We start from the raw sequence: 15,656 nt of genomic DNA, 5'->3' as shown, positions 1-15,656 counted from the left end.
GGGATTATATAATCAACTTCTACGAAAAGATTTGACACATACATTCAAATATTACATATATCTTTTTATATATTCATATAAGTTCATCATTTCATCATTACATATACACTTTGCAATCGAACTCAATAAATACAATTATTAAGACAAATATTCTTTCTGACATACACCTGTAGACATAATGCACCAAATGAATCCAATAAAATCCACCTCTTTCTGAATGAATCATTATTTAAGTTCATGACTAAACTTTTGTCAGAGTCTGATTTCACAGTAAATAATATCAAAGCAATCCAACCGTCCCTGACTATATCGCATGGACTTGAAGAAATATTAATTTTCAAAGAAAGTCTCCAAAACTCCTCAGAATTCAAGGAGCAAAAGAAGAATAAAAATATTAACAAATTAATCATAAATCTTTCATCAATTTAAGTGAGCTTCTTAAAGGAACATAATTAATCTTATCAACATTTCAATTAATCAACATTGTCTAATTTAAGAACAAAGTCATATCACAAACTGTATGCAGCATATACATGTATTTTCTTAAAGGAACATAATTAATCTTATGAACATTTCAATTAATCAACATTGTCTAATTTAAGAACAAAGTCATATAATAAATCTGGATGCAGCATATATTTTCATTAAAAAGCATATTATAACAAATACAAAGATCCTCCCCCCCCAGAAAAAAAAATACCCCAAAGAAGAAAAATTCAAATATAGATATCACAGCGGTGACGTGACATGATTTGCCCTTGCATCAATTGCTCTTTGCTTTATTTCATCTATTTATGTAGGATTAGAGTTGCCATTGGGTCATTCCATGCCAATTCACCCAATGAAAGTGCAATTTTGCACCCGACCCTCTCGGAATTCGTTGTAAATTGGTATACATAAAATTCACCATGGCCCAAGCACAAAACAAAAAAAATTAGTCAAATCGGTCCATCGGTTCTCGCGCTACAGCCCGCCCTTTTCTCCTTGTTTTGACAAAACTGGGTGTGACCTTCAACTTTCAATGGCCATTGTGTCGTAACGTGTTGACCAATTTTCATGAAACTGGTACCATTTAATAGGAAATTCAGAGAGGAATCCAAAACATCCAAAACATTTTAAAGGTGAAGAAATAAAATATCATCATTGGTTATGACATATTTTGTCAATATCATACAAATAATTAACATACACGAAAATCAAGTCAAAAAATTATTTGTCCGGGGGTCAAATTCAAGGTCAAAGAATAGGTTAAGGGTCATGACCTTATAAATCGCTCCAATACATTATTTGATGCATGTTTTGGATTCCTCTCTGAATTTCCTATTAAATAGTACCACTTTCGTGAAAATTGGTCAACACGTTATGACGCAATGGCCATTGAAAGTTGAAGGTCAGGCCCATTTTTGTCAAAACAAGGAGAAAAGGGCGGGCTGTAGCGCGAGAACCGACGGACCGATTTGAATAATTTTTCTGTTTTGTGCTTGGGTCATGTTGAATTTTATGTATACCAATTTACAACGAATTCTGAGACGGTCGGGTGCAACCACTGGGTGAATCCAGATGGAATGACCCCATTAGGTTTTATGTTAGGGTTAGGGTAGGGTAGAGTATCAAATAAAGGGTTGAATTGATATTTTGATTAGTGTGTGGAATTTAAAATGGAGCAATTCTCACCAGAGCAAATGTTGTGGAATCACCACAGCATGTTTGCTTTTTTTTCTCTTTTGATAAGACAAGAGACTCACCATCCTGAAAAAAAAATCAGAAACTTTCAAAGGTTCAAAAACTAAAAACATAATAACCAAGCAATGTACCCATTCTTATTTGGACTGGTTTAAACTAAAATTGCATAAGATTTTTTTTTTTAGACGTGTGCTTCGTTACAACTCTTTCTGCATTGATCGGCCCTAGAGGGGGCTATAACAAGACATTAATTCTAAGATTTTTATGAAAATAGATATTTTGCTAAGATTTTCACAACATATTTTCAGTTGCTTCACCATAGTTCGCTTGTATCACTGAAGAACCAAGAAGTTCATGTGTAGGAACCTGAAAATTGGAAACCTTCATATGAGTCAATAGTTTCCTATGTCTTGTAAACCCTGCTATATCTGAAATACATGATTCTAATACTGCTGGGTTACTCTTGAAATTATTTAAGTTTGTCAAATCCAACAAAATCAAAATTCAAATGAAACAAACAATGCTGATTAAGAAAATAGTTTCATAGTATACAATATTTTCTCATTTACATCATGTATGTACATATATCATATTTTGAAAGTTACACTATGTCATAAAAATAAAGTTGCCTCGGGTGTTGCAAGACACATAATAAAAATCAATAGAAAATTCATATTTCAACTTGGCAATTAATATAGTTTTGAGATAAGTTCTACTTTAACATCCATGAACACATATCGCTGCCCAATGAGTGAGAATCTATTTGAGCATAGTAGAAGTAAATATCTGTTGCATGATCTGAGGGATAGTCTTGGTGTCCATACAGACAAACCCATGTCCAGCAGGAAGGTTGACCCGATGAGAGAATCTACTTGAGCATAGTAGAAGTGAATATCTGTTGCAAGATCTGAGGGATAGTCTTGGTGTCCATACAGACAAACCCATGTCCAGCAGGAAGGTTGACCCGATGAGAGAGAGAATCTATTTGAGCAGAGTAGAAGTGAATATCTGTTGCAAGATCTGAGGGATAGTCTTGGTGTCCATACAGACAAACCCATGTCCAGCAGGAAGGTTGACCCGATGAGAGAGAGAATCTATTTGAGCAGAGTAGAAGTGAATATCTGTTGCAAGATCTGAGGGATAGTCTTGGTGTCCATACAGACAAACCCATGTCCAGCAGGAAGGTTGACCCGATGAGAGAGAGAATCTATTTGAGCAGAGTAGAAGTGAATATCTGTTGCATGATCTGAGGGATAGTCTTGGTGTCCATACAGACGAACCCATGTCCAGCAGGAAGGTTGACCCGATGAGAGAATCTATTTGAGCAGAGTAGAAGTGAATATCTGTTGTAAGATCTGAGGGATAGTCTTGGTGTCCATACAGACGAACCCATGTCCAGTGAGAAGGTTGACCCGATGAGAGAGAGAATCTATTTGAGCAGAGTAGAAGTGAATATCTGTTGCATGATCTGAGGGATAGTCTTGGTGTCCATACAGACGAACCCATGTCCAGCGGGAAGATTACGAACCAATCTGAAAAGAGAGAAAACGGAATGAGAAACCTTGTTAAGGAGGGCAAACAAATTCAAGTTAATCCTAATGAAATTGGGTAAAGCAATAGCTAATGTTTACTTTTGTTCTAAATCACAAAATTCTGAACAGAGGCTAAGCAATACCTTGCTGTTATAACATGAGAGATGGAAAAAAGAAAAAAAAAGAGAAAAGTGCTTGGAAGTGATTTTCATGATGGCAATTTTCATTATAAGAGGTTTCAATAGAGTATTCACAGAATTCTTGAGATTTTTGACGACTTTTTATCATTCTTCTCATCCTGAGTACAGGAGAGCATTTCATCAACATTTATTGTCAGACGATACAATTTCCTTGATTTTGATTGGCCGAGAGTTGCTGGGAGTGTTCATAAATGTCTGTAGCTTTATCTGACAAATGTCTGTTTGTCTGACAAATTTTAAAGAAACGCTCTCCTAGACTGACATGCACTTACCAATGAAGAGCTCCAAACCTTGTGAGCCACCCCCCAAAAAAAGTAATAGCAAAGAATAGAAATTCCCAACCAAAAAAGAGAAGAATTTCTCAACAGGAAAATTACAACCAGAACTGCCAATCTCTGGGAATGAGAAATTGAATTCAGTGATCTGTATTTTTGAATATCGACAAATTCAAGACCTTTGTTCTCGTACCTGAAATCATATTCATTAAAATTATTTTACTTGTGTAAGTTTTATGAAAAAGAGGCATATGATGCACCACGCCGTACACCGGGGTACCGTAGTACCTCGGGGTACGGCGTTGTGCAGCGCCATCTCGTGTTGTAATAGTGTACAGTTACATTGTTGTCATGGTGATCACGGTCGTACGATCGGTGCGACAATCATGACAATGAATGGGGACAATGATCACAACCCCTATTTCCTTTCTTTGATACAATCTAATGCCAATAATAGTAAACAAATAGAATAAAGTTATCATTTGCATGCATTAATTGTTACATAAGATCACTAAAAAGAAAAAAATCTGTACAAAACATTAAAATATACTTGTACACATTTTTTGGGTAACCCAGGGTACAGCGCAAAAAATAAAATAAATAATTCAACAAAATGGCGGATTACTATTTGGTACCCCAGGGTACCAAATACTGCATCATATAGAGAAAATTTCCATCGATAGGATATGATTTTGTACAATAAAATAATAAAGAAATTCGTATTTTATGAAGGAAAATCATAATGCCGTAATTTGGTTGCAAAACGGTAATAATTATGGCAAAACACGCAATGGTTGGCAACACTACCAATGTCTTGTCTTTACTCTCCCGTCGATCACCCAAAATGCATTAGATGTCCTTACCTTCCTGCCTGATCACCTATAGATCCAATGAAGATGGCATAGGCATTAACATCTTCATCCTGCTGCATGACGCGTGATAGAACCTTAGGACTGATACCATACCGATCTAGGTTAGCATCACTCAGGATGATGACAAAGTATTCGTCCGCTTCCTCCTTGACGATGTCTTGGATGGCTGTCTTCGCCGCTTCAACGGTGTTGTCGCCGCTGAGGCAGAATTGAGCGTGAGCATGGAGGTTCTGCAATGTGGGAAAGCAGAAGAAATGTCAAGGATTTGAAGGATCATTAAGTTAATAAAATACTACTCTTCAGTCTCCTTGGGAATACCTTGGATGGATGCTGTAGCTGCTTCAGCAGTGTTGCCACCGCTTAGGCAAGATAGTGTTAGTGTGGAGGTTCTACAATGTAGGATAGATAGAAAAGAGAAGCAATCTCAGAATTAGGAGGACTGCAAGTTGCTAGCGCACTACTAATCAGTCTCTTAGATGAATATCCTTGATGTAAGACATAATTATTTTGCTTCATTTCTAGAATGGTGCATCTTGTCTCACAATGTCTAAAACCTATGACAATCATTGCTGTGCTTTATCATTCATATCTAAAGAAGGCATGAAGGTGCCTAAGACTTTGTATCTAAGGCAGAACTCAAAACAGATCCTAATCTTGTAGGAAAGTATGGATACAGTAGATTTCAGTCATGAAAACACTGAGACACATATTCAATATATTGAGATAGGGACATTATCAAACATCTTTTGGATAAGAGAAGTAATAGTGTCATGGTGTAGTTATCCCAACTCTTGCCTAATAACCAAAAGGTCTTGTTTTCAAATGCAACCTAGGCACTAGCATTTCTTTCTTTCAAGGTTTTACAAGGGAACCTGTTGGAATGCAAACATCAATGTAGTGGCTTATAATAGCGCCCTTAGAGCTTTTCTGGAATTATCACCAGCATCTTACGATTACGCATGCAAATACATATGGGTAATCTAGAATCAAATTACTAGGGTAACAATATAAAATGCTTAGAGAAGTCATAATGATGTGATTCGTAAGATGTTGAATTTAAATATCATCAAGAGTAGCTTTAGTCAAGAATTATAAGGATGGACAATCTTGAGGATTGTATAGGAAATAACTCACCCTTAGGACTTTGAGTCTTTCATTGTTGTTCTTTGGAACCTTGTCAGATTTCAGGAAGACTTCATCGCATGTCTCTCCAGAGTGGCCTACAATATCATACTACAAACACACACAAAATAAGAGAGGAAGCATTATTTTCATCTCGTTTTTGCTGCACACATTCAACCCTATCTAGGCCGGGGTATTTTGCGAGTTCATATGGCCGGGGGGGGGAGGGGTGGGGCCTCCCAGGCCCCCCTTGAGATCTCCGCCGTCGACCGCGTGATCGCGCTGAAAATTGGCACAATTGTATAGTAATTTATTTCATGTGAATTGTTATCAAGTAATTATGCTAATTTATGTGTAATTAGTATGCAAAATCATATTTTTTCCTCTAACTCCCTAAATAAAGCTCCAAATGTTCTCATTTTTGGCATAGAAAGTCTTAGTGGAGTTCTTAGTAAGTTTACATGAAAAAAATTGTGATATCAGATCAATTTCTTATGTATTATATTGTTTTTTGCAATTTCTTATGTATTTCTTTGTTTTTTTTCAATGAAATTTGTTGGGGACTCTTCTAAGATCATAAACAACATAAAATACTTGCATTTAGACCAGTAAAACTAAAAATAATCATGCATTTATAATTCATGGTTGAAAACACAATTTACATTGACTTTGTACACGAAATCACGTTTTTGAGCAATTTTTGGTCTGACATGCAGTTACATAACGTTGCATAATTTTGGAACCGCATACCTGGGTGATGCAAAAATCGGTCTCAAAAGTTGCGCAAGATTTAAAAGTAAAAAGTTAGAAAGCAGCACGGTCAAAAAATTTTGCGCTGCGAAAATATCGGCGACTCGTTGCCCCCCCCCCCCAGCCTAGATAGGGTTAAGGTAATTAGGAAAAAATGAGATGAGAAAATAGGGAAAAATGAAATTACAAACTTAAATTTACCCGAAACACATTTGATTTGCAATAGCTTTGAACTTTTACACCTGTATTCTGAAATTGAGTTTAAGTTAGGCCATGTTATAACTGCATGCTGAAATTATGGGAAACAATATATTAAAAAAAACAATGTTACAATTGTATGTTTCTTCTCTTTACTGTGCCATTGATTTTATCATGCATTAATGGTAAAATAATTGAACCTGTACTGTTAGAGATTTGTTTCGCTATTGGCTATCCACACACAGTTAAACCAAGATAAACCACAAGTTCAGACAAGAACTCAAATGAACCCAGGTTTTTAATTTTTCATTCATTTCTACAATGAAAAATATATACAAAGTAATATATGGATACAGCTAGTGGGTGACCAATAAAGAGCTCAACAGGCTTGCACCAATGGTACAAATATGTGCCGTGATATTTAAAGAACAAGAAAATTTCAAACACAAGGGCCAGTATTCTGAAGTCGGGTTCAATTTAAACTCAAGTTTAAAGTTGTGGTTTAAGTATGGAGAGCCAATTGGAGCAGAAATCCCTAACAATAAACATTCAGTTTATTAACTCATATGACACCCAAATTATTCATAATTGTCTGGGAATGATAACTGAACTATTTTCTTCATTGTGAAAGCAAAAGAAAACAAAATTTTACACATAAGAAATATAAGATATAAACTTAATTTTTGATTTCTTGGCTTCCCATAATTTTAGTACAGAGTTAGACCGTGGTCTAAGTTAAACCTGACTTCAGAATACGAGCCAAGAACAAAGGGGAAGAGGGCACACTTACAGCAAACTTTTCTTCATAGCCTTCAAACGCTTCCATAGCCATGCATATAGCCTGTAGAGTCCTGTCTAGGCGTCCATCGTGTCCATTGAACCGATACATACTACCACTCACATCAACCACAAGCCTTAATCGCTTTGGATGCTCCTGGGGACTTCCCATCTGAAAGAATAAGAATGAAAGAAGAAATAAATGATTCAGATAATAACCGATCAGGGGATGCAATCAAACATTACTTGATCACATCATTCTCTCTTCTAGTTTTTGTTTTGTCAATATGTTCGCGTCTGTTGTTTTGTTGTTTTTTTTGGCCACTATTTTATTTGCGCTTTTAATCTTACCATAATGTAGTAATCAAGGGAGTCGGCTTTGACAGGTCAATAGCCTTTCTGACTTCCTACATCCGCTACAATTTCTCTTCATCTCTTTTATATTACTACCAATTTTTTTTATTGCTTATACTGTGATTTAAATTCCTTTACTCTTTTGTTGTTGTATACTTGTACATATGTTTGTATGTTTTTGAAGGATGTAAAATAAATGAATTGAAAAAAAAACTTAGACAAGACTTTTCTCTTCTCCTCATGTAATGTATTTGATAAAGGTATGATCTCTTTCTCTGTCCTCTCTGTGTGTCTCTTTTGATGTCTTTTTCTTGGTCTCTTCCCTTTTCCCTTTTCTATCATTGTTTCCTCCTCTCTCTCTTTCTCAATGTATCTAAGTTTCCCTTTGGCTCTCTTTGTCTCTCAATGTCTCTACCCTTTTCTAAGCTTGTCTCTTCTTCCCTCTCTTTTTCACTATGTCTTCCATTGTCTCTCATTTTCCACCAATGCCTCTCTTTGTCTCTATATTCCATTTCTTACTTCTGGATCTTGTTCGCCCCTCCTTTTGTAGATAGCCTTCTCTCCAGTCAGTCCTTCAATTAATTTCACTTCATCAAGATCTCCAGACGATTGGTGCTTGATCCATTGTCTTTCTTTGGCTTTAGCCTAATATAAAAAAAAAAAGTTAAAAAGTAACAAACAAATCAATTATCAAGAAAATAAATGAAAGAAAAATTATTTGTTGGATATCCACCACATCTGCTGCATATGATTGTAATGCCACAATAATTGATTGAAAATTTCAACATATTAAAATGCAATCTGACAAAATGAACACAATTCAAATTTAATCACACATTCATATTTGAATGAATATTCATGTTTGATTGCCAATCCACAATATTTGAGAATAGAGCCATTATGTAATATTGTTAGACCACTGTACATGATTTGAAAATCCACACTTGATTGCAAATTCTATACTTGATTGCCAAATCCATACTTGACTGCATGTTAACCATCTTGTAGACTATCTGGAATGACTGTTTCTTGAATCAGTCTGAGAATTCATATTTGATTGCTGACTCACATATTTGATTGTGAATTTATTCCCTGTATTACAGTGCAAATCTATCATACTTTGATTGCATAATCCAAGGCTGATTGCAATCAAATCATACTTGATTGGATATTAACCTACCTGTAGACTATCTGAAATAACCCTAAGGGAAGTGACATATTTTTTGACCCAGTCTGAGAATTCATATTTGATTGCTGATTCACATATTTGATTGTGAATTTATTCCCTGTATTACAGTGCAAATCTATCATACTTTGATTGCATAATCCAAGCCTGATTGCAATCAAATCATACTTGATTGCATATTAACCTACCTGTAGACTATCTAGAATAACCCTAAGGGAAGTGACCTGTCTCTTGACACTATCTGAGAATCTTTCATAGGTCTCTGCATCATACTCAGACATCTCAATCTCCTTGAGTCTTGCCTTGTACGCCTTCTGAGCCATCTCTCTCGCAGCTTTCATCACATGATTTGAGAAACCACACTTGATTGCAAATTCCATACTTGATTGCAAATTCCATACTTGATTGCCAAATCCATACTTAATTGCCTAATCTATCTTATTTGATTTCAAACTACTCATACTTGATTGTATGTTAATATACCTTTAGACTATAACCCAGTGGGATGTGATTATTCTCTTGACTCTGTGTGAACATTCATATTTGATTTTAATTCCACTATATTACAGTGCAATCAAATCATACTTGATTGCATATTAACCTACCTGTAGACTATCTAGAATAACCCTAAGGGAAGTGACCTGTCTCTTGACACTATCTGAGAATCTTTCATAGGTCTCTGCATCATACTCAGACATCTCAATCTCCTTGAGTCTTGCCTTGTACGCCTTCTGAGCCATCTCTCTCGCAGCTTTCATCACATGATTTGAGAAACCACACTTGATTGCAAATTCCATACTTGATTGCAAATTCCATACTTGATTGCCAAATCCATACTTAATTGCCTAATCTATCTTATTTGATTTCAAACTACTCATACTTGATTGTATGTTAATATACCTTTAGACTATAACCCAGTGGGATGTGATTATTCTCTTGACTCTGTGTGAAGATTTATATTTGATTTATTTTAATATTTATTTTAATTTATTTTAATTCCACTGTATTACAGTGAAATCAAATCATACTTGATTGCATATTAACCTACCTGTAGACTATCTAGAATAACCCTAAGGGAAGTGACCTGTCTCTTGACCCAGTCTGAGAATTCATATTTGATTGCTGATTCAAATATTTGATTGCGAATTTATTCACTATATTACAGTGCAAATCTATGATTGCATAATCCAAACCTGCTTGCAATCGTATCATACTTGATTGCATATTAACCTACCTGTAGACTATCTAGAATAACCCTAAGGGAAGTGACCTGTCTCTTGACACTATCTGAGAATCTTTCATAGGTCTCTGCATCGTATTCAGACATCTCAATCTCCTTGAGTCTTGCCTTGTATGCCTTCTGAGCCATCTCTCTCGCAGCTTTCCTCACCTACGTGGATAAATAGTTACAACTTGCTATTCCAAATGTTCATTACTCTGAAGGGTAATAATTCTAAAGGTGATGATGATGATGCACAGCATTTGTATAGCGCCATATATCTGTCAAAGATATTCAAAGGCACATTTTTGGAGGAGCCAGCCAATCTTGGTCGCCTAGAAGGGCGCGCACACAGAACTGTGACCCGCAGGTCTCTCCTCTCGATATAACTGGTTGGGGGAAGGTTCACGATTCTGAAGTTTCATTGAATTTGAGGAATTATTCCAAAAATGAGTTCATGTCTGTTGATTTGAAAACTAAATATGGTTCTTCAATCTGAAGGCTTGATAATCCCAAATGAAGTTATTAGTAGTAATGAAATATTTCATTTTCCAACTATTAAACCTTTGGAATAATGAAACTTCGGACTAATCGATATTACCCTTATGAAATCCCTATTAACATGTACATTCAAATATCTATCACTGATTCATTTATTAATGGGCACTTCTTCAAATCAGGCGTTGTCACCTCTTACAATGAATAATGCTCACGACCACACGTGGTAATCAGTAAAAAGTCATTCAAACGTTATCCCCATTGGCAATAGGTAACATGATTTATTCTTCTCATTACAATTTAAAAATGCACAGGCCGGGTTGACAAAGCTTATGTAGTATGCTTAGCAATTGAGTCTTGGAACTCTTGGTGGAATGCTCCCCAGGGAGTGGAGAAACTGTATACATTGTGAGCAGGCATGCCAGAATGTGATGACTGAGGTACTAATAATCACAATGTAAAGCACTCAGAAACATTAATTATTGAGCATTATATGACACCTAGATTGATCCTTGTCATTTGACTGGTTATTGTTCACTCAGCACATTTTGCAATAATGTCATCAACCGTGCAATTTTGGATCCATATGATTTTGTCCATTGCACTCGCTCACCGAGACTGCAGCTGCAGGCACCAGCCGTGCGCATGTTGTAATGATGTACCAATCAACAGACCGAACTCGCACTGCATGAGCATATTTTGCATCGAAATTAATGAATTTCATATGAAAGAAAGAAAATTGATTTTTAGGTGTCATATAAACCAAATAATGAATGTTTATGAGTGCAATGGACAGAATACTTCATTCGGTGAAAGATGAAATAATGATCCATTCAACTCGGCTACGCCTCGTTGAATGGATCATTTCATCTTTCACCTCATGAAGTATTCTGTCCATTGCACTCATAAACGTTCATTATATTATACTATATAAATGTACATGTAACTATTATTATCATTGTTATTATCATTAATATTATGATGATGATGATAAGATTTTTAATATGAATGAGTTCTAACCTCTTCTGGCACAGCATCCTTCATAGCCTGTGATACTTGATGAACGTCATGACCCGCATCTAATCTGAACGGACCTCCTATACCACCCATACCAGCGGTATCTCGACCTCCTACATAATAAACAAGACATCAAAATATTAAAATGATGTGCATCATGACCTGCATCTAGTCTGAATGGACCTCCTATACCATCTAAACCAGCAGTATCTCGACCTCCTACATAATGAACAAGATATCAAAATAGCAATATGATGTGAATCATGACCAGCATCCAATCTGAACGGACCTCCTATACCACCCAAAATAGCGATATCTCGACCTCCTACATAATACACAAAATATCAAAATGATGAACATCTAATCTAATTTAGCATCTCGACCACCAAAAAAATAAACATAATATCAAAATGAACATCATGACCAACATCCAATATGAATGGTCCTCCGACACCACCCAAACCAACAGTATCTCTACCTCCTACAAAATAAACAAGATACCCCAATTAAAAAAAAAATAAGTGAACATGTTTGAACTTGAACATCATGACCTGTATCTAATTCAAAATTTACATAGTAAACCTAAAGCACCAAAAGAACTATTGAATATTCTGTAAACTTATTTTTCAAATTTTCATAAGTGCATTCCTTTTTTTTGTCATTACCATATGGCCCTGGGAAGCGGGGATGCTGGGGATGCAGGGGGACAGCACCCCCTGGATGCTGGGGGTGCAGGGGGACAGCACCCCCTGGAAATCAGGTTGGCAAGCAATAATATTTTTTCTTGTTTGCTTGCTTGTTTTTTTTTACTGATGATACTCCCCTGAACAAAATCACCAGCACCCCCTACTCCAAAATCTTTCCCAGCTAGGGGCATGTTAAAGTTGGTTTAATATTAGACAATGACGAAAAACCAGAAGTGGGTGGAAGCATAATTCAACAACTATTTTCTTTTCAAATATTGTGGTATGAAAGTTATAAAGATAAGGCTTATTATATATCATAATAGTCATTATGTACAATAATATTTTATATAAAAGTACTGCATTCAGGATAAGGATGCATCATCCAGTTTACGTCCCGAGATGGTGCTTAAAGGTAGAATCCTTACCTGTTCCTCCGGCCCAGCGGTTGCCGCCAACATGAGGGTTATTAGACTGATCAATCTCTCCAAACTTAGGCTCTGATATATCACCTACTTCATCCTTATCATATGTGATCTGATGGGAATAAATATAGTAAAAGACATTCATTAAGATTGAGAAAATCATCTCATTCAGCTATAGGTGAGCTCCCTCAATAACACTGGACATATTACAGAATTTGCAGAGATGCCAACTTTTGGAAATCAGAATTAGGGAGGATTTGCAACTGCCACCAAATTATGTGCGCGTAGCGCACATCTCGAGCGCGGAGCGCTCGACCCTTGCGGCCGGGGTCCAGCTCTGGGTTTCTAGATGCTCTCTGGTGCAATCTGACCCTTATTTTGGGGCATTTCACATGTTTTCAAATAAAAATTGTTCCCACTTTTTTAACATAAAAAATATCAAATATGCATTCTTACATGTAAAAAAAATGAGGGGACAAAAGAAGTACCTGTTCAACAATAATAATTAATAAGGAGGAATTATCACTATCGGCTATAGGCAGGTTATGTTCCACTATAAATCCAGTAAAGAAAAGCTCAGCGCTGGTCCCTTGCTTGGTGAAATAAAGTCAACAGGGTACTAGTGGAGCTCGAAGATCTTGTCTTCGTAATGTCCGTAGGCCTATGCCGTTTGCTCCGGCTCCCGAACGGTGCTTCCGAATATCATCACGACCTCCGTACTCAACTGAAATGTCCACGCTGCAAGTTGCGCAAAATGCATGGTAAATTCCTCTTTCCGACTTCCGAATACACAGGTACTGGAGACTGTATTCAGTCTTATAAGTTCTGAGACCATTTCTTGGTCTTCTTTTGTTGATTTTCCGCCATTTCGTGTCAATATCAACCCATCAATACGCCAAAATCACACACCGATATTCCACCGCACGACTCGACAAATCCAGTGGCCGCGAGCGCACACGCCTCGCGAAGCTAGCCGGGCCTACCGGCCTGGTGCACAGTGGATTCCCGTTGGGCATATCACATGCACCAGCTTTTCGCTGCTCCTTATTTGTCTACCTTTAACACACAGAATTTAGTAGCAGCGAACGTAATGGAGTTACTACATGCTAAAGTTAGCAGACGATACATGTCCTTCCAATCCAATTTGATCAATTCAAAAAAATCGTAATTTCGGGAGGATAAGGATGGTAATCGTAAGGGCGGGAGTTGGGATGAATTTTCTCCCGATTTCATCGGGAGGGTTGGCATCTCTGGATTTGATCTGGAACAGGATCACAACTATGAATACCGGTATATAATACATAAGCCCTAATTGTGGCGCATTTGCCCAAGTTGAGTGGCATACGCAAGCTGCCTCAAAAAAGTAAATTATGAGTTTTTTTTACCTCATCTATTGAGTTGAATTGGTACATAAGTCTTTAAATAATACAATTCAAAGTTCTCATTGAAATGCTTTGAACCCACACTGTAACACTTTGCTTGCTATGAGCAGTACAGATTTCCGATAACAACTTGGCACTTCAAGAAAAGAAACTTTAGAACCCTAGCCTTAAGGATTAGATAGACAAAAAACAATATCCAAAAAGGGTACACAGGAATGACTGAAAGAATTTGAAAATGAATTGTAAAAAGCAACATATTTTCACTTACTTGCAGTTTGGCGTCCTCTGCGGTTCCGATCATTTTATACCAGTCAGTGAGCGACTTGGACAACTGAGGGCGCCCTGTCTCCCACAACCTCACATGACCACCTGAGTCGACAGTGACAACGCCCTCGCTTGGTGTGGGAGCTGTAAGAATCTTACTGTCGGATACCCATGGAGTGTAGTTACGATGTACTGTGGGACTGTAGATATTCATAGATGTTAAAGATAAATTCCAGTTTTGGTAACGATCTCAAAATGACTTTTTACAGAATCCAATATAATGACCACCCAAGTGTCTGTTTGTATGAATAAAAAATATGTGCCAAAGGATTCTGGAAGAAATTGTGTAATTGCTGAGAAATAAACAAAATAAGCGCGGATTCGGTCACTTCCGTCGGGTCTTTATTCCAGCAATAATAATACACTGTCCCACGCGTGCCTATCTGTGTTGGTAATCTTCAGTGTGAACGTTTTTCAGCGTAAATTTCAAGATTTCACAAAGTTCAGTATATGTAATTGTACCAGATCTAGATCCTCGATGATATTCTGACAATTAAGCCTGGTTTTACAGACTTTCTCATGAAATCAGTGTTTACTGCAACTACTGGCTTTTCTCTTTAATATCTGAATATGTACTTTTTTTGCCATAAAAATGACAGAAAAGTGGACAACCATCAACTTATTCCATGAAAAATTATTCTCCTCTCCCATCTATCCCTTTCTCGCATTTCATTCCAGGGCGATTGACCAGGTTGTGCAAGACTGTATCCCACACACACATGTAGATTCGGGAATGATAATTTGAAAATTCTATTGAATTTATGGTACATACCTTGGAATGGGGATGTATTTGAGAGTTTGTGAAGACATGTCAGCTATTTCCAGGAATTCACCGGACACAGGAACTTTCTCTGCAAGGTAGAATGAAGAAGACGTAAGCAAAGTGAAGAAGAGAAACAATAAATGTGTTTCCATGACAATTTGATATACTCTAGCCCGTATTCTTAACCCTGTCTAGGCCGGTGGGGGGGGGCCTCGGAGGCCCCCCCTCAACGAATCGCGCAATAATTTCGCCGCACGAAATTTTTTGACTGCGTCGCTCGCTGATTTTTTACTTTCAAGTCTTGCGCAACTTTTGAGACCAACTTTGCGTCACCCGGGTACGTGGTTCCGAAATTACGCAACATTATGTAAGTGCATGTCAGACCAAAAATTGCTC

General features: G+C 36.9%; 1 protein-coding gene across 2 annotated transcripts in view; it reads right to left on the bottom strand.

Annotated features, from left to right (window-relative positions):
• Window positions 1–2,538: 2,538 nt before the first annotated feature.
• Window positions 2,539–15,656, bottom strand: part of LOC121431400 (von Willebrand factor A domain-containing protein 8-like) — a 63,973-nt gene continuing 50,855 nt past the window's right edge. Inside the window, exons 36-46 of one of the 2 annotated variants that reach the window (XM_041628965.1) lie at window positions 15,270–15,348; window positions 14,442–14,637; window positions 12,795–12,903; window positions 11,687–11,796; window positions 10,184–10,339; window positions 8,283–8,408; window positions 7,423–7,581; window positions 5,697–5,795; window positions 4,554–4,792; window positions 3,190–3,215; window positions 2,539–2,967 (exon numbers count right to left, since the gene is read on the bottom strand). In XM_041628965.1, the coding sequence (XP_041484899.1) occupies window positions 2,891–2,967; window positions 3,190–3,215; window positions 4,554–4,792; window positions 5,697–5,795; window positions 7,423–7,581; window positions 8,283–8,408; window positions 10,184–10,339; window positions 11,687–11,796; window positions 12,795–12,903; window positions 14,442–14,637; window positions 15,270–15,348 (1,376 nt within the window). In that variant the 3' untranslated portion in view covers window positions 2,539–2,890. Of the gene's footprint in view, window positions 2,968–3,112; window positions 3,216–4,553; window positions 4,793–5,696; window positions 5,796–7,422; window positions 7,582–8,282; window positions 8,409–10,183; window positions 10,340–11,686; window positions 11,797–12,794; window positions 12,904–14,441; window positions 14,638–15,269; window positions 15,349–15,656 lie in introns of those variants that run through there. The other variant, XM_041628963.1, reaches the window with a different exon arrangement.

Source organism: Lytechinus variegatus, chromosome 17, assembly GCF_018143015.1.
Source record: "Lytechinus variegatus isolate NC3 chromosome 17, Lvar_3.0, whole genome shotgun sequence".
Taxonomy (NCBI): domain Eukaryota; kingdom Metazoa; phylum Echinodermata; class Echinoidea; order Temnopleuroida; family Toxopneustidae; genus Lytechinus; species Lytechinus variegatus.
Note: the sequence above shows the minus strand (reverse complement) of the source record. Positions and strands in the feature narration are given on the sequence as shown.